Source organism: Hemibagrus wyckioides, linkage group LG19, assembly GCF_019097595.1.
Source record: "Hemibagrus wyckioides isolate EC202008001 linkage group LG19, SWU_Hwy_1.0, whole genome shotgun sequence".
Lineage (NCBI taxonomy): Eukaryota > Metazoa > Chordata > Actinopteri > Siluriformes > Bagridae > Hemibagrus > Hemibagrus wyckioides.
In genome coordinates, this window is record NC_080728.1 from 8,150,001 (window position 1) to 8,167,500 (window position 17,500).

General features: G+C 39.3%; 1 protein-coding gene across 25 annotated transcripts in view; it reads left to right on the forward strand.

Annotated features, from left to right (window-relative positions):
• Nucleotides 1-17,500, forward strand: part of celf2 (cugbp, Elav-like family member 2) — a 165,995-nt gene that overhangs the window by 84,861 nt on the left and 63,634 nt on the right. For 4 of the 25 annotated variants that reach the window (XM_058417286.1, XM_058417281.1, XM_058417283.1 and 1 more), the window contains exons 1-2: nucleotides 11,198-11,349; nucleotides 14,832-15,028. In XM_058417286.1, the coding sequence (XP_058273269.1) occupies nucleotides 11,264-11,349; nucleotides 14,832-15,028 (283 nt within the window). In that variant the 5' untranslated portion in view covers nucleotides 11,198-11,263. Of the gene's footprint in view, nucleotides 1-11,195; nucleotides 11,350-14,831; nucleotides 15,029-17,500 lie in introns of those variants that run through there. The other 21 variants (XM_058417304.1, XM_058417303.1, XM_058417306.1 and 18 more) reach the window with 10 other exon arrangements.

Sequence of the window (17,500 nt, forward strand, 5' to 3'; positions counted from 1 at the left end):
TTTGTCATGTTACAGTGATTGTGAGGACAGTTGTATGTTACACAAAGCAAGACTGTGTAAGTTATTTGAAGTTATATGGTCATCAGTCCCCGCCCTGGTTGCCTTGGCAACAGAAGAAGGGAAAGGCCGTAATGTCAGTAGGATTTGGGAAATTATCTCATACTGCTGACCCTGTGTGTGTGTGTGTGTGTAGGTGTTTGGGGACATGTTTTTATATCTTGGTGTAGATCTAATGTCTCTAATAGGATAGCTACAGTATATCTGTATATCTGTCTACCATGTGAGGACACTTACAATCATTTCCACTGGGAAAACTGCAGCTTTTAAAAAACGTTCCTTTTTTTGTTCCCGATGTTAACGTTATTCGATTTCGTTTCGATTAGACATTCCACCTCCTGACATACAGAGAAAGAGAGGAATAGACGAAGGCCAGGGGAGAACCTGGCCGAAAACCTACACAGACAGCTCAGTAGCTCCGGATCTGACCCTGGGACTGAGGAGCTGTAAGGTGACAGCTCTACATCCTGTACCACCATGCTGCTTCATTTTTCAGTGAAATAGAATTACATTTTAATTGCAGTGAATTAAAATAAGGAGCAGTGGAAGGAAGTGAGGTGACCAAAAACAAAACAAAACCAGGAAGTCAGATATTTTGCTGTGTAACTTTTAGAATAAAAAGCTACAGACCCAGTGTTTACTAAGCGAACATGCAAAGACCAAGGAAGTGCAAATAAGTCAAACGCTCTTTTACTAACAAAAAGGTACATATAACTTTGTGTCATTCCACACTCAACAACTTCAGAGCGGTCCTCCTTCTCCACGCTAGTAAACACTGGGTCTGTAGCTCCGCCTACGTCACGGGTGATGTTCCGACGTGATCATGTAGTATGTAGCGTTGCGGACGCGCATCCCAGAGCTAGTGCTAGACTAGCTTTTGTGGTTAAAAAATATACCATTTTTTATTTTTCTAAGAAAATGACAGATGGTTTGGCTAGATAAGGGTCCTTCTTCCTGGGCTGGGATTGTTTAGAGCTCTTTGAAGCTGCATTTATATTGCATTTTGGAAGGTCAAACTAGTGGGCACTGTAGAAGTCCACTATAGGGAGAAAAATCCTGTTTTCCTCAAAAAAAACTTATAACTGAAGAAAGAAAGACATGAACATCTTGGATTACAAGAGGGTGAGGAAATTATTTTTGTTCTGGAAGTGAACTTGTCTTGTAAGGCTTTTGTTAAAGGTCAAGGGTCACGGCAGCATGGCCAAGCCTTTGAGCTAGGAAGGCGCTTAATCCTTTCTGCTCCAGTGCTTCTGTATCAAGTGCTCTTCCTAACAAGCTGGGATCTACTGTACATAACTGTGCTCTAATGTATATGTGAGAAATAAAGCCTTTTATATACACAAGCTTTCAGCAGAGAGATGTGAACAATTTACAGCTGGAGAGTTTACACGTAACACACACCTGTCTGCTGCTCACATGACCCCTGGTTTAACACCTGCTATTAACGTGCAGCTTGAAGGTATCGGGTCACGAGCTACGTGTTATATTGATAAACTGGCTCTCTCGTCTCACGGTGTAACAGGCTGAAGCTGGGGGAAGTGGGGTGAGCTCGGTTGCACTGGAAATTCTGTGCCTCATACTCGTGGTCTTCAAAAAGTGAAGTCACCTGTGCATGGGTTTGTACCTGTGTGAGGGGACGTTGTGGGAGACAAGTGGGAGAAGAAGAATATACGTCGTTTTCGCTGTGAGCGTTTGTGATGATGTAAGAGTCTGAAACACTTCAGCCCACAACAAACGTATCCTGTGTGAAAGCTAGCTTAATGTATTTCTGTTATATGAATATCATTTACTCAGACACACAGTCTCACAGTGTGTATATATATATATATATATATATATATATATATATATATATATATATATATATATATATATGTAGCAGGTGTAGCATATATATGTAGCAGGTCCACTTGCCATGACCATATTTGGATTTCCTGTGTGTATCTGGCAACCATGCTGATTTGGGGAGTTAGCACATTTAGCTTCTTCCCAGTCTGCACGTGAGTTCACAGCGCGTCCTTCATTGCTTCCGCGTGCTGCTTTATTTGCTGCACAAGTCCTAAAATTTGCCCATTTATGTGTTGCCCAGATCCAGTAAATGAGGACGTGATGGCAAGGATTTTGGTGTTTATTACACAACACAACGCAACACAGAGAAAACACAGCTACATATACGGAAGAAAACATAACCAGGCATGATGTCATGGGAAAATAATCAACCACAGGGTGACGTGATGAAGCCAGACACACAGCATGGTCAATGTTTAAACCCCTAACTTTATTTCTTTTCCTATAACTTTATATCCAAAAGCTTTTGTAGAAGGTTCTTACACCACAGCATTCCATTTGTAATTAATAATAATAATTATATATATATATATATATATATATATATATATATATGATCTCTTCACCTCTTTTAATCTGTAATTAACGATAAATCAGGAATAAAGCTTATAGTAAAAAATTAAACTAGTACTAACAGCTAAATAAATAATTAAATAAATAACTAAATACATAAATAAAAAATCTACATTTTAAAATAGACTAGTACTCACAGCATAAATAAACAAATAAATAAATAAATGGGCAAATTTTAAAATAGACTAGTACTCAGCATAAATAAATAAATAAGTAAATAGAGAAATAAATAAATGGGGAATAAGACTAAATTTTTAAAAGAAACTAGTACCCAGAGCATAAATAAATAAATATGTAAATAGAGAAATAAATAATTAGATAAATAAATAAACAAATAAATAAATAAATGTGGAATAAGTCTAAATTTTAAAATAGACTAGTACTCACAGCATAAATAAATAAATAAATAAATAAATAAATAAATAAATAAATAAATATAAAGAAATAAATAGGGAATAAGTCTAATTTTTTTTTAGAAAGAACTAGTACTCAGCATAAATAAATAAATAGATAAAAGGATAAATATAAATAAATAAATAAATAAATAAATAAATAAATAAATAAATAAATAAATAAATAAATAAATAAATAAATAAATGGGGAATAAGTCTAAATTTTTAAAATAGACTAGTACTCAGCATAAATAAATAAATAGATAAATAGATAAATGGATAAAAAATAAATAAATAAATAAATAAATAAATAAATAAATAAATAAATGGGGAATAAGTCTAAATTTTTAAAATAGACTAGTACTCAGCATAAATAAATAAATAAATGGATAAATAAATAAATAAATAAATAAATAAATAAATAAATAAATAAATAAATAAATGGGGAATAAGTCTAAATTTTTAAAATAGACTTGTACTCACCGCATAAATAAATAAATAGATAAATGGATAAATAAATATATATAAATAAATAAATAAATGCGGAGTAAGTCTAAATTTTTAAAATAGACTAGTACTCACAGCATGCGTTTATTCCTGAATGATGTTATGCTTTTTAACCGTTTCTGGTTACGTGGTATGTCAGTGAGATAAGCTAGTTCCTGTGATAATGTTACAGAGAAACGTAATCAACTTTGCTGACACCTGAGACTTCTTTCGTCCTCGCCGTTCACCGTCTCCTTACTCAGAGCTTCTCCACATCCACGACTACGCCTGTTGTTGTTGTTTTTTGTTTTTTTTTTTAATTTATTTTATTTTAATAACATCATGTGATCATTATAAACCATGCGGATTTGATATTTTTTTCACTCGAGTGCTCTTCACTTTAGCAAACTTGCCGCTTGTCTATTCAAACTTTTAATAAATGCATATTTTTGTCGCTCGTTAGGCGAGTGTTTGGGCTCTGAAGTGAAGCAAAACATCTGACTTAGCAGAGAGTGTGTGTGCGTGTGTGTGTGTGTGTGTATGTGTGTGTGTTGCTCGTTAGCAGGCGAACGCTGCATCTCAGCAGCTTCATTAGCGAGTCTGACATTTACTGCTTTATGTTTTATTTCATCTGGAGTTTTTTGTTGTTGTTTTTTTGTTTTTTTTTAACTGTTCTGTGTGTTACCATGGTAACTCAGGCCTAAGCGCAGCACTCAGAACAAGTGGAGTGATTAACGCTACATTTCTTTGTGTAACACACACACAGAGAGAGAGAGAGAGAGAGAGAGAGTTGTGTGCTATGTTCTTGTTTTGGCTCTAGTTCAAATTAAATAGTAAAGCTTTAGTTAAGCTTTTATTTCTTATTAAAAATGTTTGGTTAATATTTCTTAATAACATTTTGATTCCATGTGCCGTAGCTGTATTTTAATAATGCTTCCTGTTTTTACTCCTCCATCTCTTCTGTAACCCTCTGTACCTTTGTCTCTCCTGAGTTCTTTATCTCTTTTTCTCACCCCATCTGTCTTGCTCTTGCCTCCTTTTTCCCTCTGTTCTTTTTTTTTTGTCCTCTTTCTGTTTCTCTCTCTCTTCCCTTCTCTCTCTCTCTCTTTCTCTCTGCTCACAAGTGAATGCTGTAGTTTGAAGACAGTGATGACAGGGGCTGTCTTGCTGCAGAAACCTTGACACTCTGACCTTGGACACACAAACAAAACTCTCTCTCTCACACCCACACACACACACACACAGAGAGAGAGAGAGACTTTGACTTTTACGCATCTTTATTTACACGTCACATATAGGATTCACAGTGACTTAATAAATAAATAGCTAAATAAATAAATAAATACGTATTAAAATAATGTCAATAAATTAATTTAAACATGAGTGATTAGTTTAGCTCTGCTGCAAAGTTAATTTTCCCTTCAGCAACAGAGCACAAAGCATTCTCCCAACACCACACACATTTAAACACATCCAAGTCATTCATACTTTTATAAAAGTTAAAATCAATTAAAATTCTTGACTTTATCAGCCTTTTCAGAATTCTTATTGCTTCACAGTCAGTATTTTGTGCAATTCGGTTTTTCCGGCTCAGGTATATTGCCATTTTGGCCTGACCAAATATAAAATTGATCGGTTGGCACCTGAACCGGTGTTACACAGGGATAATACAGTGTAAAATCCTCCACTGGAGGTCGGCAGCTTTTTTGGTTAACGGTGGTTTATAAAGTGCGTCCACTCTGGTTTAAAATCATCAGTAAAACCATGTACACTTCTCCATGGGGTGTCCATGCTCCAGCTTTTTCTTATTTAAAACTTTTACACATGCTCTGTAGAGCAGCTTCCCCGACACTGACCCAAAGTCCATCTCCCCTTCGCCCCGGCACTCCAGGAGGGGGTCTGCACACCCGTCGAGGTCAGGAGCGATGTTCAGCTGGGGAAAGGGTTCGTCCTCTGCAGGACCAGTCTCTGTTTGCCGATAGTCCATTAGCTGAACACGCTTCTCTGATGTTAGTGCAGATTTCCAGCGGTGTAGGAGCTGATTAACAACACGCAGGGACCGCCGTCCCATACGCGCTGCCAGGTCCTCTGCCCTCAACAAGTCTGACCCCGTGATGTTCACAAGCTCCTGGAGCGTTACAATCCCTGAGGTGATGAGAGTTCTGGACAGTGCAGGGACAGTCACACTGGAGATGTCCAGTTGCCCGCCATACACCAGAGGCTCCTCCAGCAGCCAGTGTAGCGTTCTGCAGCCCTTGTTCTGCTTCAGTTCCAGATTTAAAAAATTCCATGGTAAAAATTGGTAATCCAGAAAAGTCCAGCATTCTTGTGTCCATTAAAAACAACGTTTTGTCCAGCCCCAGTCCTTGAACTGTGCGTAATAATCCACTGGCTGCTGCTCTCCATACTAAGTCTCTGGGTCCAGTGAGGAGTCTCTGGATGAACTGGAGGTGGAAGGCTGCGGCTCTGCTGGACAGCTGGACCAGCCCCTGTCCTCCTTCCTCTTTGGGCAGATGAAGAACACTTTGAGGAATCCAGTGTAGACCATCCCAGAAGAAGTCCACCAGCAGGGCCTGGATGTTCGCTAGCAGGTTTGGCGGTGGATCCACGCATGCCAGCTTGTGCCAGAGGGACGACGCGGCGAGGTTGTTGATGACCAGCGTTCTCCCCCTGTAGGACATCTTTGGGACCAGCCGCTTCCACCTGCTCAGCCTGCCCTTCATGTGTTCTACAGAGCCTTCCCAGTTTTTGTTTAAAAACTCATTATTCCCCAGGTAGACACCCAAGTATTTAAAACCACCTCTTTTCCACACTAAGCCTCCTGGTGGTGACGGTTGCCCACCTCCCCACTCCCCAACTAAAATGGCTTCGCTTTTAGCCCAGTTAACCTTTGCAGAGGATAAAATCTGAAAGTCATTTAAAATATCAGTTAAAACACTGACATCATTCTGTGTGTTTATCATCACTACCAGATCGTCTGCATAAGCTGATATTGAGGCATTAGCATGTGGAATATTAAAAGGCTTCCAGCACCTTCCACAAATATTCATGTTCAACCCGGTCAAAAGCCTTTTCCTGATCTAGAGAAATCAGACCAGTCTTTAAGCCCAATAGCCTGGAGACGTCCAAAATGTCACGAATTAAATACACGTTATCGAATATGGACCTATCAGGCACACAGTACGTCTGGTCTTGGTGAATGAGCTGCCCCATTACCTTAGTCAGTCTCGAAGCTAATGCTTTTGAGAGCAGCTTGCAGCCGACCGAACTGTAGCCGCAGGGGGAACGACCCCAGCCGACTCAGCTGAGTCCTGCCCCGGTCACTCAGAAACACCGGGGTCACTCTGCCTCTCAGGGCAGGCCCAAACAAGATGACCAGTTTTACCGCATTTGAAACACTTCATATCAGCATCAGAGGAAACAAAGATATTGTAGTCAAATCCTTCGACACTGAATTTAAAAACAGCATTAAGCTCCTTTACACCTTCTTTCAGAACCATAAACACCATTCTTCTGAAAGAAACCACGTGCTTCACCAGTGGGGACTTACAACCAAGGGGGATTCTCTTAATGGGAGAGACAATTCACCCGTAGCGAGACAGCTCTTTACATATAGCCTCATTAGAAATAAAAGGAGGGACATTAGACAACATAACCTTTTTAGATGGGGAACTGAGGGGGGAAACCAGTATTTGCTCATTATTCACCACAATACCCTTCTGAATCAGATTTCTGACTTTATCAACATTATTCAAAAACACCACAATGGCACTGTTCATTCTGGAGGCAGAGACAATGTTCTCATGCCCCACCACGTTACCGACGACATTCCTCTACACTCGCCGGACACACAACATGGACACCGTGCCGGCGAGTCAGACTCTCACACAGCCTCGCGTTCGGATCCTCCATAACCACTCTTCATCGACACACACCTGCACACACCCGCACACACGCGCACACACTCGCTCACACACACAAACTTATTATCCGCACACACACTCACAAAATAAGTATATAAATATTCCGAGATATTAAACGGAAAAAATTGCACTTTAGTGCCGAAAAAATTGGCAAAAAAGCCAACCGCTCTCACGTGCTCCACACGCCTCACTCGCCTCTCCGCTGCACATGCGCAGAGAGAGAGAGAGAGAAAGAGAGAGAGAGAGAGAGAGAGAGAGAGAGAAATTGAGAAGAAGGTCAAAATTTGACAAGTAAAAACACAAGATAATTGACTGCCCCAGTGTCTGGACTCTGGGGATGTAAAGATATGAGTAGGGAATAATGCTGAAAACTTTGAAAGACAAATCCTTATTAAAACAAGTGCTGTGTATATATGCTAAGAAACTGATCTCTTAACCTCTTTTAAATTGTAATCAAAGATCAATGGGCATTAAAGAGACATGCCTTTATTATTATCGCCACACGTACATTACAGCACAGTGGAATTCTCTTCTTCACATATCCCAGTTGAGGAAGAGCGCAGGGGCAGTTATGACACAGTGCCCCTGGAGCAGAGAGGGTTAAGGGCCTTGCTCAATTGCCCAACAGTGGAGCTTGGTGGTGTTGGGGTTCGAACCCCGATCCTCTGATCAACAACCCAGAGCTTTTAACCACTTGAATGACCACTACCCCTGTAAAAAGCTTATATTAAAAAAGACTAATACTCACAGCAATAAATAAATAAATAAAAATAATAAATAAATATACAAATAAATAAATTAATTAATTAAATTAAATAAGAAACATTAAAAAAAAACATTCATTGTAGCAAGTGGAAATATCTTGAATGAAGCCGTCTCTATTATTTCCTGTGACGAGATCAAAAATAAACCCAGTGTGAGATTAATAAACTTATTGAAATGTTTAATTGCTTTCTAAATTCTACCAGCGGATCATTTTGCATCTTGCTGGAAATAAATGCTCTAAAATGATGAGCCAAGATTGTTCCAAGCTTGACACTGGTACAAAAAAAAAATACTACTAAATAAATGTAATAATATTTGGATAATAGTCAGAAATATGTCACACCTTTGAATATATTTAAGGTATTTCTCCTTGGATTGTTTATTTATTTATTTATTATTTTTACATGACTACAACCATGTTTGTAAACCAGTTATGCTTTTAAAACTGGTTTTACTGGTAATCTACATTCAAGTCTATATGTATTTGTAAGTAAATGGTTTCTATGTGTACTAAATACAGAGGCGGTTTCCTGTCACCTGTCTAAAGAACGCTAAGCTGATGCTCAGGTTCTCAGTGCATGATGGGAATCCCTTCGCCGGCCCAAGTACCGCACCGTATGACATAAAGACGTGAAAATCCACGACTATCGAGAGCTTATTGACATTTTTAAAAAAACTGAACATGCTTAAAATGGCTGGTGTTCTTGCTGGAATAGGATCATGTGCAGTAAAGCAGGGAAATGACAGGATAGAGAGCTGAAGAATAAAGACAGAGGCAGGAAATGGAGGAGCTAGGAGATGCCGTGCTTTGCCACGCTGAGCTGAATAACTCGTTTCTGCTTCTGCAATAAGCTTAATTAGGATCAGGGTGATTTTGCTGATGACTGGTATTAAAACATCACCTGTCGTCACACACAGAGAACGAGGAAGCAGCTGTCAAACAAGCAGACGAGTGCGGCTGCTCATGCGATTAAAAAAAAAAGAAATGGGATCACACTGGTTTTGGACACCACATGCGCACGCATGCTTGTCAGCTCTCTCAGCTGCACATTTTTTAAAACTGAGGAAATTACACGTTGTCTACTTCCCCAGCTGCCTTTTAACGTGCTTTGTGTGTGTGAGAGAGAGTGAGGGTGTGTGTGCTCATGAAGAAGAGAGAGAGAGAGATTCTCAGTCAGATGATAATTAGCAGTATTTTTCGGTTTATTTGGTCTGTATGGCTCTCCTCCTCAGCCGAGTGGAACTGCTTGGGTTTGGCGCTAATAATGCAACAGGGCTAGTTAACCAGTGAGTGTGTGGCCAAGTCTGCTTCATCATCATCATCATCATCAACTTCTTCTTTTTCTTTTACCCCTTTTCTTCTTCTTCTTCTTCTTCTTCTTTCCCCCCTCCTGCTCCTCCTTCTCCTCTTCTTCTTCTCCTTCTTCTTTTTTCCTCCTTTTCCCGCTTCTTCTTCTTCTTCACCTTCTTCTTCTTCGCCTCCTCCTCCTCCTCCTTTTTTTTCTTCACCTTGACTTGACTTGATCTTCTTCTTCTTCTCCTCCTTCTTCTTCATCTTCTTCTCCTCCTCCTTCTCGTCCTTCTTCTTGTCTTCTCCTCCTTCTCCTCCTCCTTCTCCTCCTCCTCCTCCTTCTTCTTTTTCCTCTTCTCCTTCTCCTCCTTCTTCTCCTTCCTCTTCTTCTCCTTGTCCTTCTTCTTCTTCTTCTTCTTCTTCACCTTCTTTTCTCCTCCTCCTCCTCCTCCTTCTTCTTTTTCTTCTTCTTAATCTTCTTTCACACACACACACACAAAAAGTCTTGGAGAAACTGATTATGAAATATAGGTTACACAAATCTGTGGTGAATGTTTCCATCCATCATGACCCTGATCAGGATATAGCTTTATTGTGATTTAATAAACGAAGGAAAGAGTGTTGCTGAAATACATGAATAGTTTAGTGGAGAAATCCTTTGCTTGTTATTTCACCAATTCACAAAAAATCACAAAAATCTCTGCAAGTTGCATCACAAATAAAATAAAAAAAGCCTCAGCGAAATCAAGCAATTTCCGAAGCAGTCTAAAGAGCAGCCTATCTCTCTCTCTCTCTCTCTCTCTACCTCTCTCTCTCGCTCTCTCTCTCTCTCTCTCTACCTCTCTCTCTCTCTCTCTCTCCCTCTCTCTCTCTCTCTCATGTTGTTAGCAGTGATGGCACTTGTGTAATATCTCACAGAATCAATGTTTGGAAATGCTATTTGTAGCCTGTGTAGAACTGATAATCGAGACATCTTTAAATCCCATTTGGATGATTTGAATGCAATAAATGTAGAATTTATTGTGCTTTAGAAAGGCCTCACCTCTCAGCTCATTTAATAAGAGGGGCTGTAAAAAAAAAAAAAGAAAAGAAAGAAGGATAGAGAGATAAAGTGTGTTTTTCTTGCTAAGCCTTGAGGATGTCACGGTGCTGTTTCATGCCAGGGCGTGCTTTATAACTGTAAAACGCACACACACACTTCAGAGGGCCACGGGGTGATAGAAAGTCTAGTTAAGCCATTAAGGCAGACAATTGGCTCAAATTGAGAGGGAGATGGAGAGAATGAATGTGTGTGTGTGTGAGAGAGAGAGAGAGAGAGAGAGAGAGAGAGGGAGAGAGAGAGACACACAAAAAGAGAAGGATGAAGAGAATGCAGAGGCAGGAGAGGATCCACTTGACAATTTAATCTGAGCCCCAGGACACACACACACACACACACAGAGTGTAATTTCTCATCACCTAATCAGGAGAGAAAGCATAAATGTGTGTGAAAGAGAGAAAAAGGTGCTTCATGTATCAGCAGCTAGCTTTTATCTCCACCCATCAGCTGCAGTGTGTGTGTGTGTGTGTGTGTGTGTGTGTGTGTGTGTGTGTGGGTACGGTTCCTGCTACATCCTGTGACTTGTGCCTTTGTCTTCCTGGAGTTGGATGCCATGAGCAAAACAATTAGCAATTGTGAGTGTGACAAGCAAGCAAACACACACACATACATACATACACACACACACACACACACACTCAGCACCCTGACACTCGCTGTCCCCTCTGTGCATGCTGGCTTGGTAATAGCTCCCGTGGCGGTGTGTGATGCTCGTTCTTCCCGCCGTTATTGCCGGCGATCGGCGTTGAGCGTCGACTCTTATCACTGTGGTAACTACAGAGAGAAATATCAGGCCAGCCGTTGCCGTGGGGAACTGTTTTATCGGGCGATGGCGTTTAAATCGTTTAAGGATTTCGGCGTCTCGGCTGAGAGACTCGGCTCCTTCTGTAAGAGGTGGATGAACCGGGTGCAGAGGTCTGTGTTTTCTCTCACTTTGGATTTTTTCTCTTCTTGTACCTTCTTAGTTGGTGATTCTGATTCGTTATTTCATCCTGCTTTCTCCCGGTGCCAAATGAGACATGGCCTTTGGAGAGGAGAGCAACTTGTGCTAATTAACATCTAACACCTCACACACGTTCTTCTCTCAGCAGCAAGCTAAATATTCCAAAGACTCTCGCTGTGTTTGCATTTACTGCTAGTTTCTTTCTTTCTTTCTTTCTTTCTTTCTTTCTTCTCTTACGCTACACCTCGATCTATACTTAGCATACTTGCTAACGAAGTACGGGTGTGGAAGCCGTGTGCTAACATGGCGTCTATTACCCATCATTCCCCTCATTTTTCCTCGTTCATTCTGTCTTACCTTCTTAAACACATCCTTGTTTAGGGTCATCCTTTGTTTCCTTATGGACTCAATATACAGTCTTAAAAGTAAGAGAAATGAAAATGTTCACTTTGGTGTTAAATAAAGGAAACAATAAGAAGGTAGACGACCGGAGGTGTTTCAGTCAGACGGAGACGGAGACGTGCTTTAAACTGATGGAACGTTTACAAGTCTCTTTACTTTATTGGGCTTTTTTGTCTGACAGATATTGGGGTGTAGATACGAATAAATCTAACAAAATGGCTGCTGTATGTGGGGGAAAAAAAAGCTAGTCAGCTAGCGGAGAGATAATAGAGAGAACTGTAACAGTGGATTCTCACAGTGATGCAGATATGAAAGAGAATGTTTTAAAAAGGAGGAAGGAATGAAGAAGAAATGTGAAGAAGTGCTGCGTCACTCTTCTGTTCATCTGTCTCATCAAATATCTACATCTATCTATCTATCTATCTATCTATCTATCTATATGTGTGTATTTATTCAGAGAGAGCAAGAGAGAGAGAGATGTAGATATTTTGGGATGGCCCAAGATATTGGAATCTTTCTATCTATCTATCTATCTATCTATCTATCTATCTATCTATCTATCTATTCAGAGAGAGAGAAAGAGAGAGAGAGGGATTTTGGGATGCACCAAGATATTAGAATCTGTCTATCTAGAATCTGTCTATCTATCTATCTATCTATCTATCTATCTATCTATCTATCTATCTATCTATCTATCTATCTATCTATCAGAGAGAGAGATATTTTGAGATTCACCAAGATAGTGAAACAGATACACTGATCTTTTTCCCCCCTCTATTCCTCCATCTGTATCTATTTGTGTCTGCAATTCTTACTTTCACTCTCTGTCAGTCTCCATATCACTCTTGCTCTCTCCCCATATCTTATTTCTTTCTCTCTGGGTCCCACTTTCCTTTTTTTTTTTCCTTTCTTTCTTTTTTTGGCATGAAGTGGCAGCAGACACACTCCTATAATTACTGCACTGTTTAGAATTTATTTCATTAAATATTGTTTTATTTCATTAAATATTAATAGTGGTGAAGTGAAGATGTCTTTCATGATAGACAGAATAATTCTTGATCTACAAAATAGTGAGACAGCTCTTTACACCCATTTTAAGTAGATGGCAGTTTTACATATTTTATTTTTCTTTACTTTAATTAATTAATAATTAAATAAATAATAAATCTATAATAAGCAATATATATAATATATATACACACACAAACATACAAACTATATATATTATAGATATATATATATAACAGTATATTATGGACAGAATATTTTTTTTTCTCAAGTGTACCCTATAAAGAAATATCAGATCGTGTTTGATCCAGACAACACAAATACCTTCTGCTGTATGGAAAAAAATCTTCACTGGTACAGAAATCATTGCATGTCTATGAAGGCCACTGTTATTAATGTTCACTAGCGTGCACTCTGTGGCATATCTGACTCTCGAACATGAATATCTACGTCTGATTCACACCTGCGATGTCATGAGACTGACGTGACTCCCGGGTCTGGATGTGTGAATTGGTGTGAAACTAGTGGGACAAACATGTTAGGACAGCCTTCTAAATATGCCAGGGAGTGTCACAGATCTTCTCTGTTCTGAAAGGGTTGCTGCTTTCCTTTTCTCACTCGTTCACAGTGTTCTTCAGACGGACTGCTGAATCCTTCACGCAAGAGACACACTAATGTTTCTCACAGAGACCTGTTTATAATCCCTGATTATAGGAATTTTGTGTTTTTGCGATAGCAGAAATGAACGGAAAATCAAGCAAATGACAGTGTCCAGACGAACTTGCAATTGTTTTCAAAATGGCTACAGATCTTTCACAGATACACAGTCCAAGACGTGTCATGTGACATCATCAAAACATGCGTTTAACCAAATCCCTCTTTGATTCACGTGTATCGAACATGAGGACAGCTTTCATAGAAAGTAATAAGAAAATTGTCTTGAGTTTAAAAGAACAATGTTGTGGGGGTTTTTTTCCCTACATAAAGCACAGAAAACTCCACAAAAAAAGAATAATAAAAATAAATAAATAAATAAATAAATAAATAAATAAATAAGAATAATATAAATAAATAAATAAATAAATAAAATGTAAATTTAATGAATGAAATAAAAAAATAAATAATCTTAAAAATATAAATTAATAAATAAAATTAAAAATTAATTAATTAATTAATTAATTAAATTAAAAATAAAATAAATACACCATGACATCCTAGTGGGACTAATTATGAAATTTAGGTTACATAAATATGTGATGATCCAGATCCATCCTGACTCTGACCAGGATAAAGCTTTAATTAAATACATGAAGAAATAAACAAATGTTGCTGAAATTCACAAATAGGTTAGTGGGCAAATGGGAGTGGATATATATGATTATTTATAAAATAAACCTTAAAACAATCCCAATTAGCTCAAACTGTGTCATTTAGATTGTGCTTATGAAATGTTCAGTGGTCAGGTTTGCTATGTTATCATCACCAACAGCACAGAGAAACCTCCATCACACTGAACCATGAAGGTACTCTGGTCCAGGTTCTGGTTCTGTTTCTGAAATTAAAGCTTTGGTAAAAAAATAAGAATAACAATTCTGATTCTGAGCTGTTCGAATTTGCTTTGAGGCCTGCAGAGCTTCCTGACATTTTGGAGACATCACACACACACACACACTTCATGCTGACCTTTGAAGCTCTCTGAATGGCTGCTGAAGACACTTTTGATCAAAGTTTTAGTCAGCCAGCCAAGTGGATCTGCACCGTAATGAATTAGCAGGAATTTTTCAATTACTTTTTTAGTCTTTCTGCTCTGCAACATCTTCCTCCTCTTTCCTCATCTCTTATGAATCTCCCTCCTCTCTCTTTCGCTCTCTCTCTGTCTCTTACTCTCTTTTTTCCCGCTCCGCTGAATCCTGTATCATTCAGTAGACATCATCATCATGACAGGTAATTAAAGCATTAAAAGATTGATAATCTCCCTCTCTTCTTCTTCTCTCTCTCTCTCTCTCTCTCTCTCTCTCTCTCTTTTTTGTTTCTATCTGTCCAGTAACGGCACAGCTGGGAAAATGAACGGAGCTCTGGAGCATTCGGATCAGCCGGATCCTGACGCAATTAAGATGTTCGTGGGTCAGATCCCTCGCTCCTGGTCTGAGAAGGAGCTGAAGGAGCTGTTTGAGCCGTACGGCGCCGTCTATCAGATTAACATCCTGAGGGACCGCAGTCAAAACCCACCACAGAGCAAAGGTACACACACACACATTGTGACTTCACCTCACTTAATAACTCTGTTAAGCATTCATATCTCCATTTGTACTTTTTAATCGTTCTTGATGATACGAAGATTTACCACAGCAAACATCATGATATTTACCAACGTAATCCCGAGGCCAGAGATGTGTGCTGTGCTTAAAAGATATATAATTGAATCAGATTTGTTCATGCATGTCTGTTTCACACCTTCAGGGTTGTGGGTTTGATTTTATGTGTGTGTGTGGACTTCAGGGGGTTCCTGGTTCTCTGGTCTCGTCCCCCAGTACAAAGACATGCACTGTAGGCTGATTGGCACCTCTAAATTGTCTGTGGTGTCTGAGACTGTGGGTGTGTGTTTGTGTGTGTGTGTATGTGTGTGTGGAGGTTGAGTGATCTCCCCATGCTTCAATGGTTACCTCCAGGTTCTCTGGCTTCTTCCCCCAGTCTAATTCTACAGTCACTGTAGTCTAATTCTCATCTCTAAATTATCTGTAGTGTCTAAATGAGTGTGTGTGAAAGAGTGTGTGTGTGTGGAGGGTGAATGACCTAGGTGCTTCAGGGGTTTCCTCCGGGTTTGCTGGTTTCTTCCCCCAGTACAAAGCATTGCACTGTAGGCTGATTGGCATCTCTAAATTGTCTGTAGTGTCTGAATGAGTGTGTGTGTGTGTGTGAGAGAGTGTGTGATTGTGCCCTGTGAAATGTCCATCACCTTGTGCCCCGAGTTTCCTGGGATAGACTCACCTTGTGTAGGATTAGTGCTACAGAAAATAGATGGATGGATGTTAAAAATGGCTTGATGTTGTACTTATGGATGGACATGTAGAATCCATTACTAAAACACACACTTTAGGAATTCAGGTCAAAGATATAATTAAATGTGTGACTTGGAATTAAGTGGGAATTAAATAGTAGGGGTGTAACGATACAGAGATAAATCTGCTCTCAATACGTTTTCTGTACAGCAAAAAATCAGTTGATTTATGGAATAACTGAAACTATTATGACCACAGTATTCGTGTGGTCCACTGGAGAAAGAAAAGCTGCATGTGAGAAAGTGAACAGAGTTCCACATGGCCAAGCTTGCGTGTGTGTGTGTGTGTGTGTGTCGCAGGGGAAGTTGTCTAAAACAGGTCCCCTTTTTCCCCAGCTCTGTTGTTAGCTACTTTTGCTTTTGCTGACTCATGTAGCTCACGCTAGCCTTAGATGTGTTTTTGAATCCTGCGCTCTCTAATAGCAAAATATGGACTTCCTGACCGCTGCAGCGGCTTCTTTCATGTGGAGAAGGGCAGCATGTGTGTGTGTGTTAGTGTGTGTGTGTGTGTTTTTGTTGAGTGTTAGAGAACAACACAGAAGGGCAGTGACGGATGCTTCGACGTTTCAGTCCAGTGGACGTCAGCAACCTGTTAAGCAAGCTGAATTGCCCTGATACACCAGACTTTAGATATCTGAGGGATTTATTTTAATATATTTATATTTATATTTATATATATATATATATATATATATATATATATATATATATATATATATATATATATATATATATATATACAGTAGTGCATGCTATCATATTAGCATAGAAAAACAGCAGCATTACCAAAGATTTGAGATAGAAAGGAAGCAATTTTCTATTAATTCCTGAGACAGATCTGATCCCAGCTATCCAGTAATTTAAACTGGGCTGAAATTGGAGCATGCCACAGAACCAGTGACCCCAAGCACACCAGCAACATCAACATCTGTATGGCCAGTGACATGCTGAGATGCTGTGGTGATGTCCAGTAAACTTCCATGAACTCACTTTCCCAGAACACACTGCAGCTGAACTTCTGCTTACTCTTACCTGTTCACACACACACACACACACACACACACACGGATGCACTACACTTAGTTTGTGTTTGCATGTGAATTTCCTGAGCCTTTGACTCTGTTTTTCTGGTTTTAAGTTTCAGCTCTGTATTTTTTCCTTGTTTTCTTTTCCCCTATGTGGATTTTGCTACCTGCTTGCCGTTCTGTTTGTTAAACACCTGACCTTTGTCTATTTATTTTTTTTTATCCTGCCTGTTTTTCCTGCGTCTCTTTCATTACATTAAAACTAACTGTAATTATCTGCACCTTCCTCTCTCTCTCCCACCTCGATTCTTAAGAAACCAATGACTCTCAAACACTGATGAACTAAAGCAATATTATAAAGAATAAAATAGGAGAAAATTTCTCTAGATGTTTGTGAGAGACTAGAAGCTTCTAGGTTTTCTGTAAGGTGGTTGGGCAGGGCGGGGCTTAGCGATTAGCAGGGGTTGGGGTTGATTCCCGTCTCTGCCCTGAGTGTGTGGAGTTTACATCTTCTCCCTATACTTCGGAGTTTCCTTAAGGTTTCCTTCCTCAGTCTCGAGACATGCACTGTAGGCTGACTGGCATCTCTGAATGGTTTCAATGGTATTGAGTGATAGGGTGTACTTATTT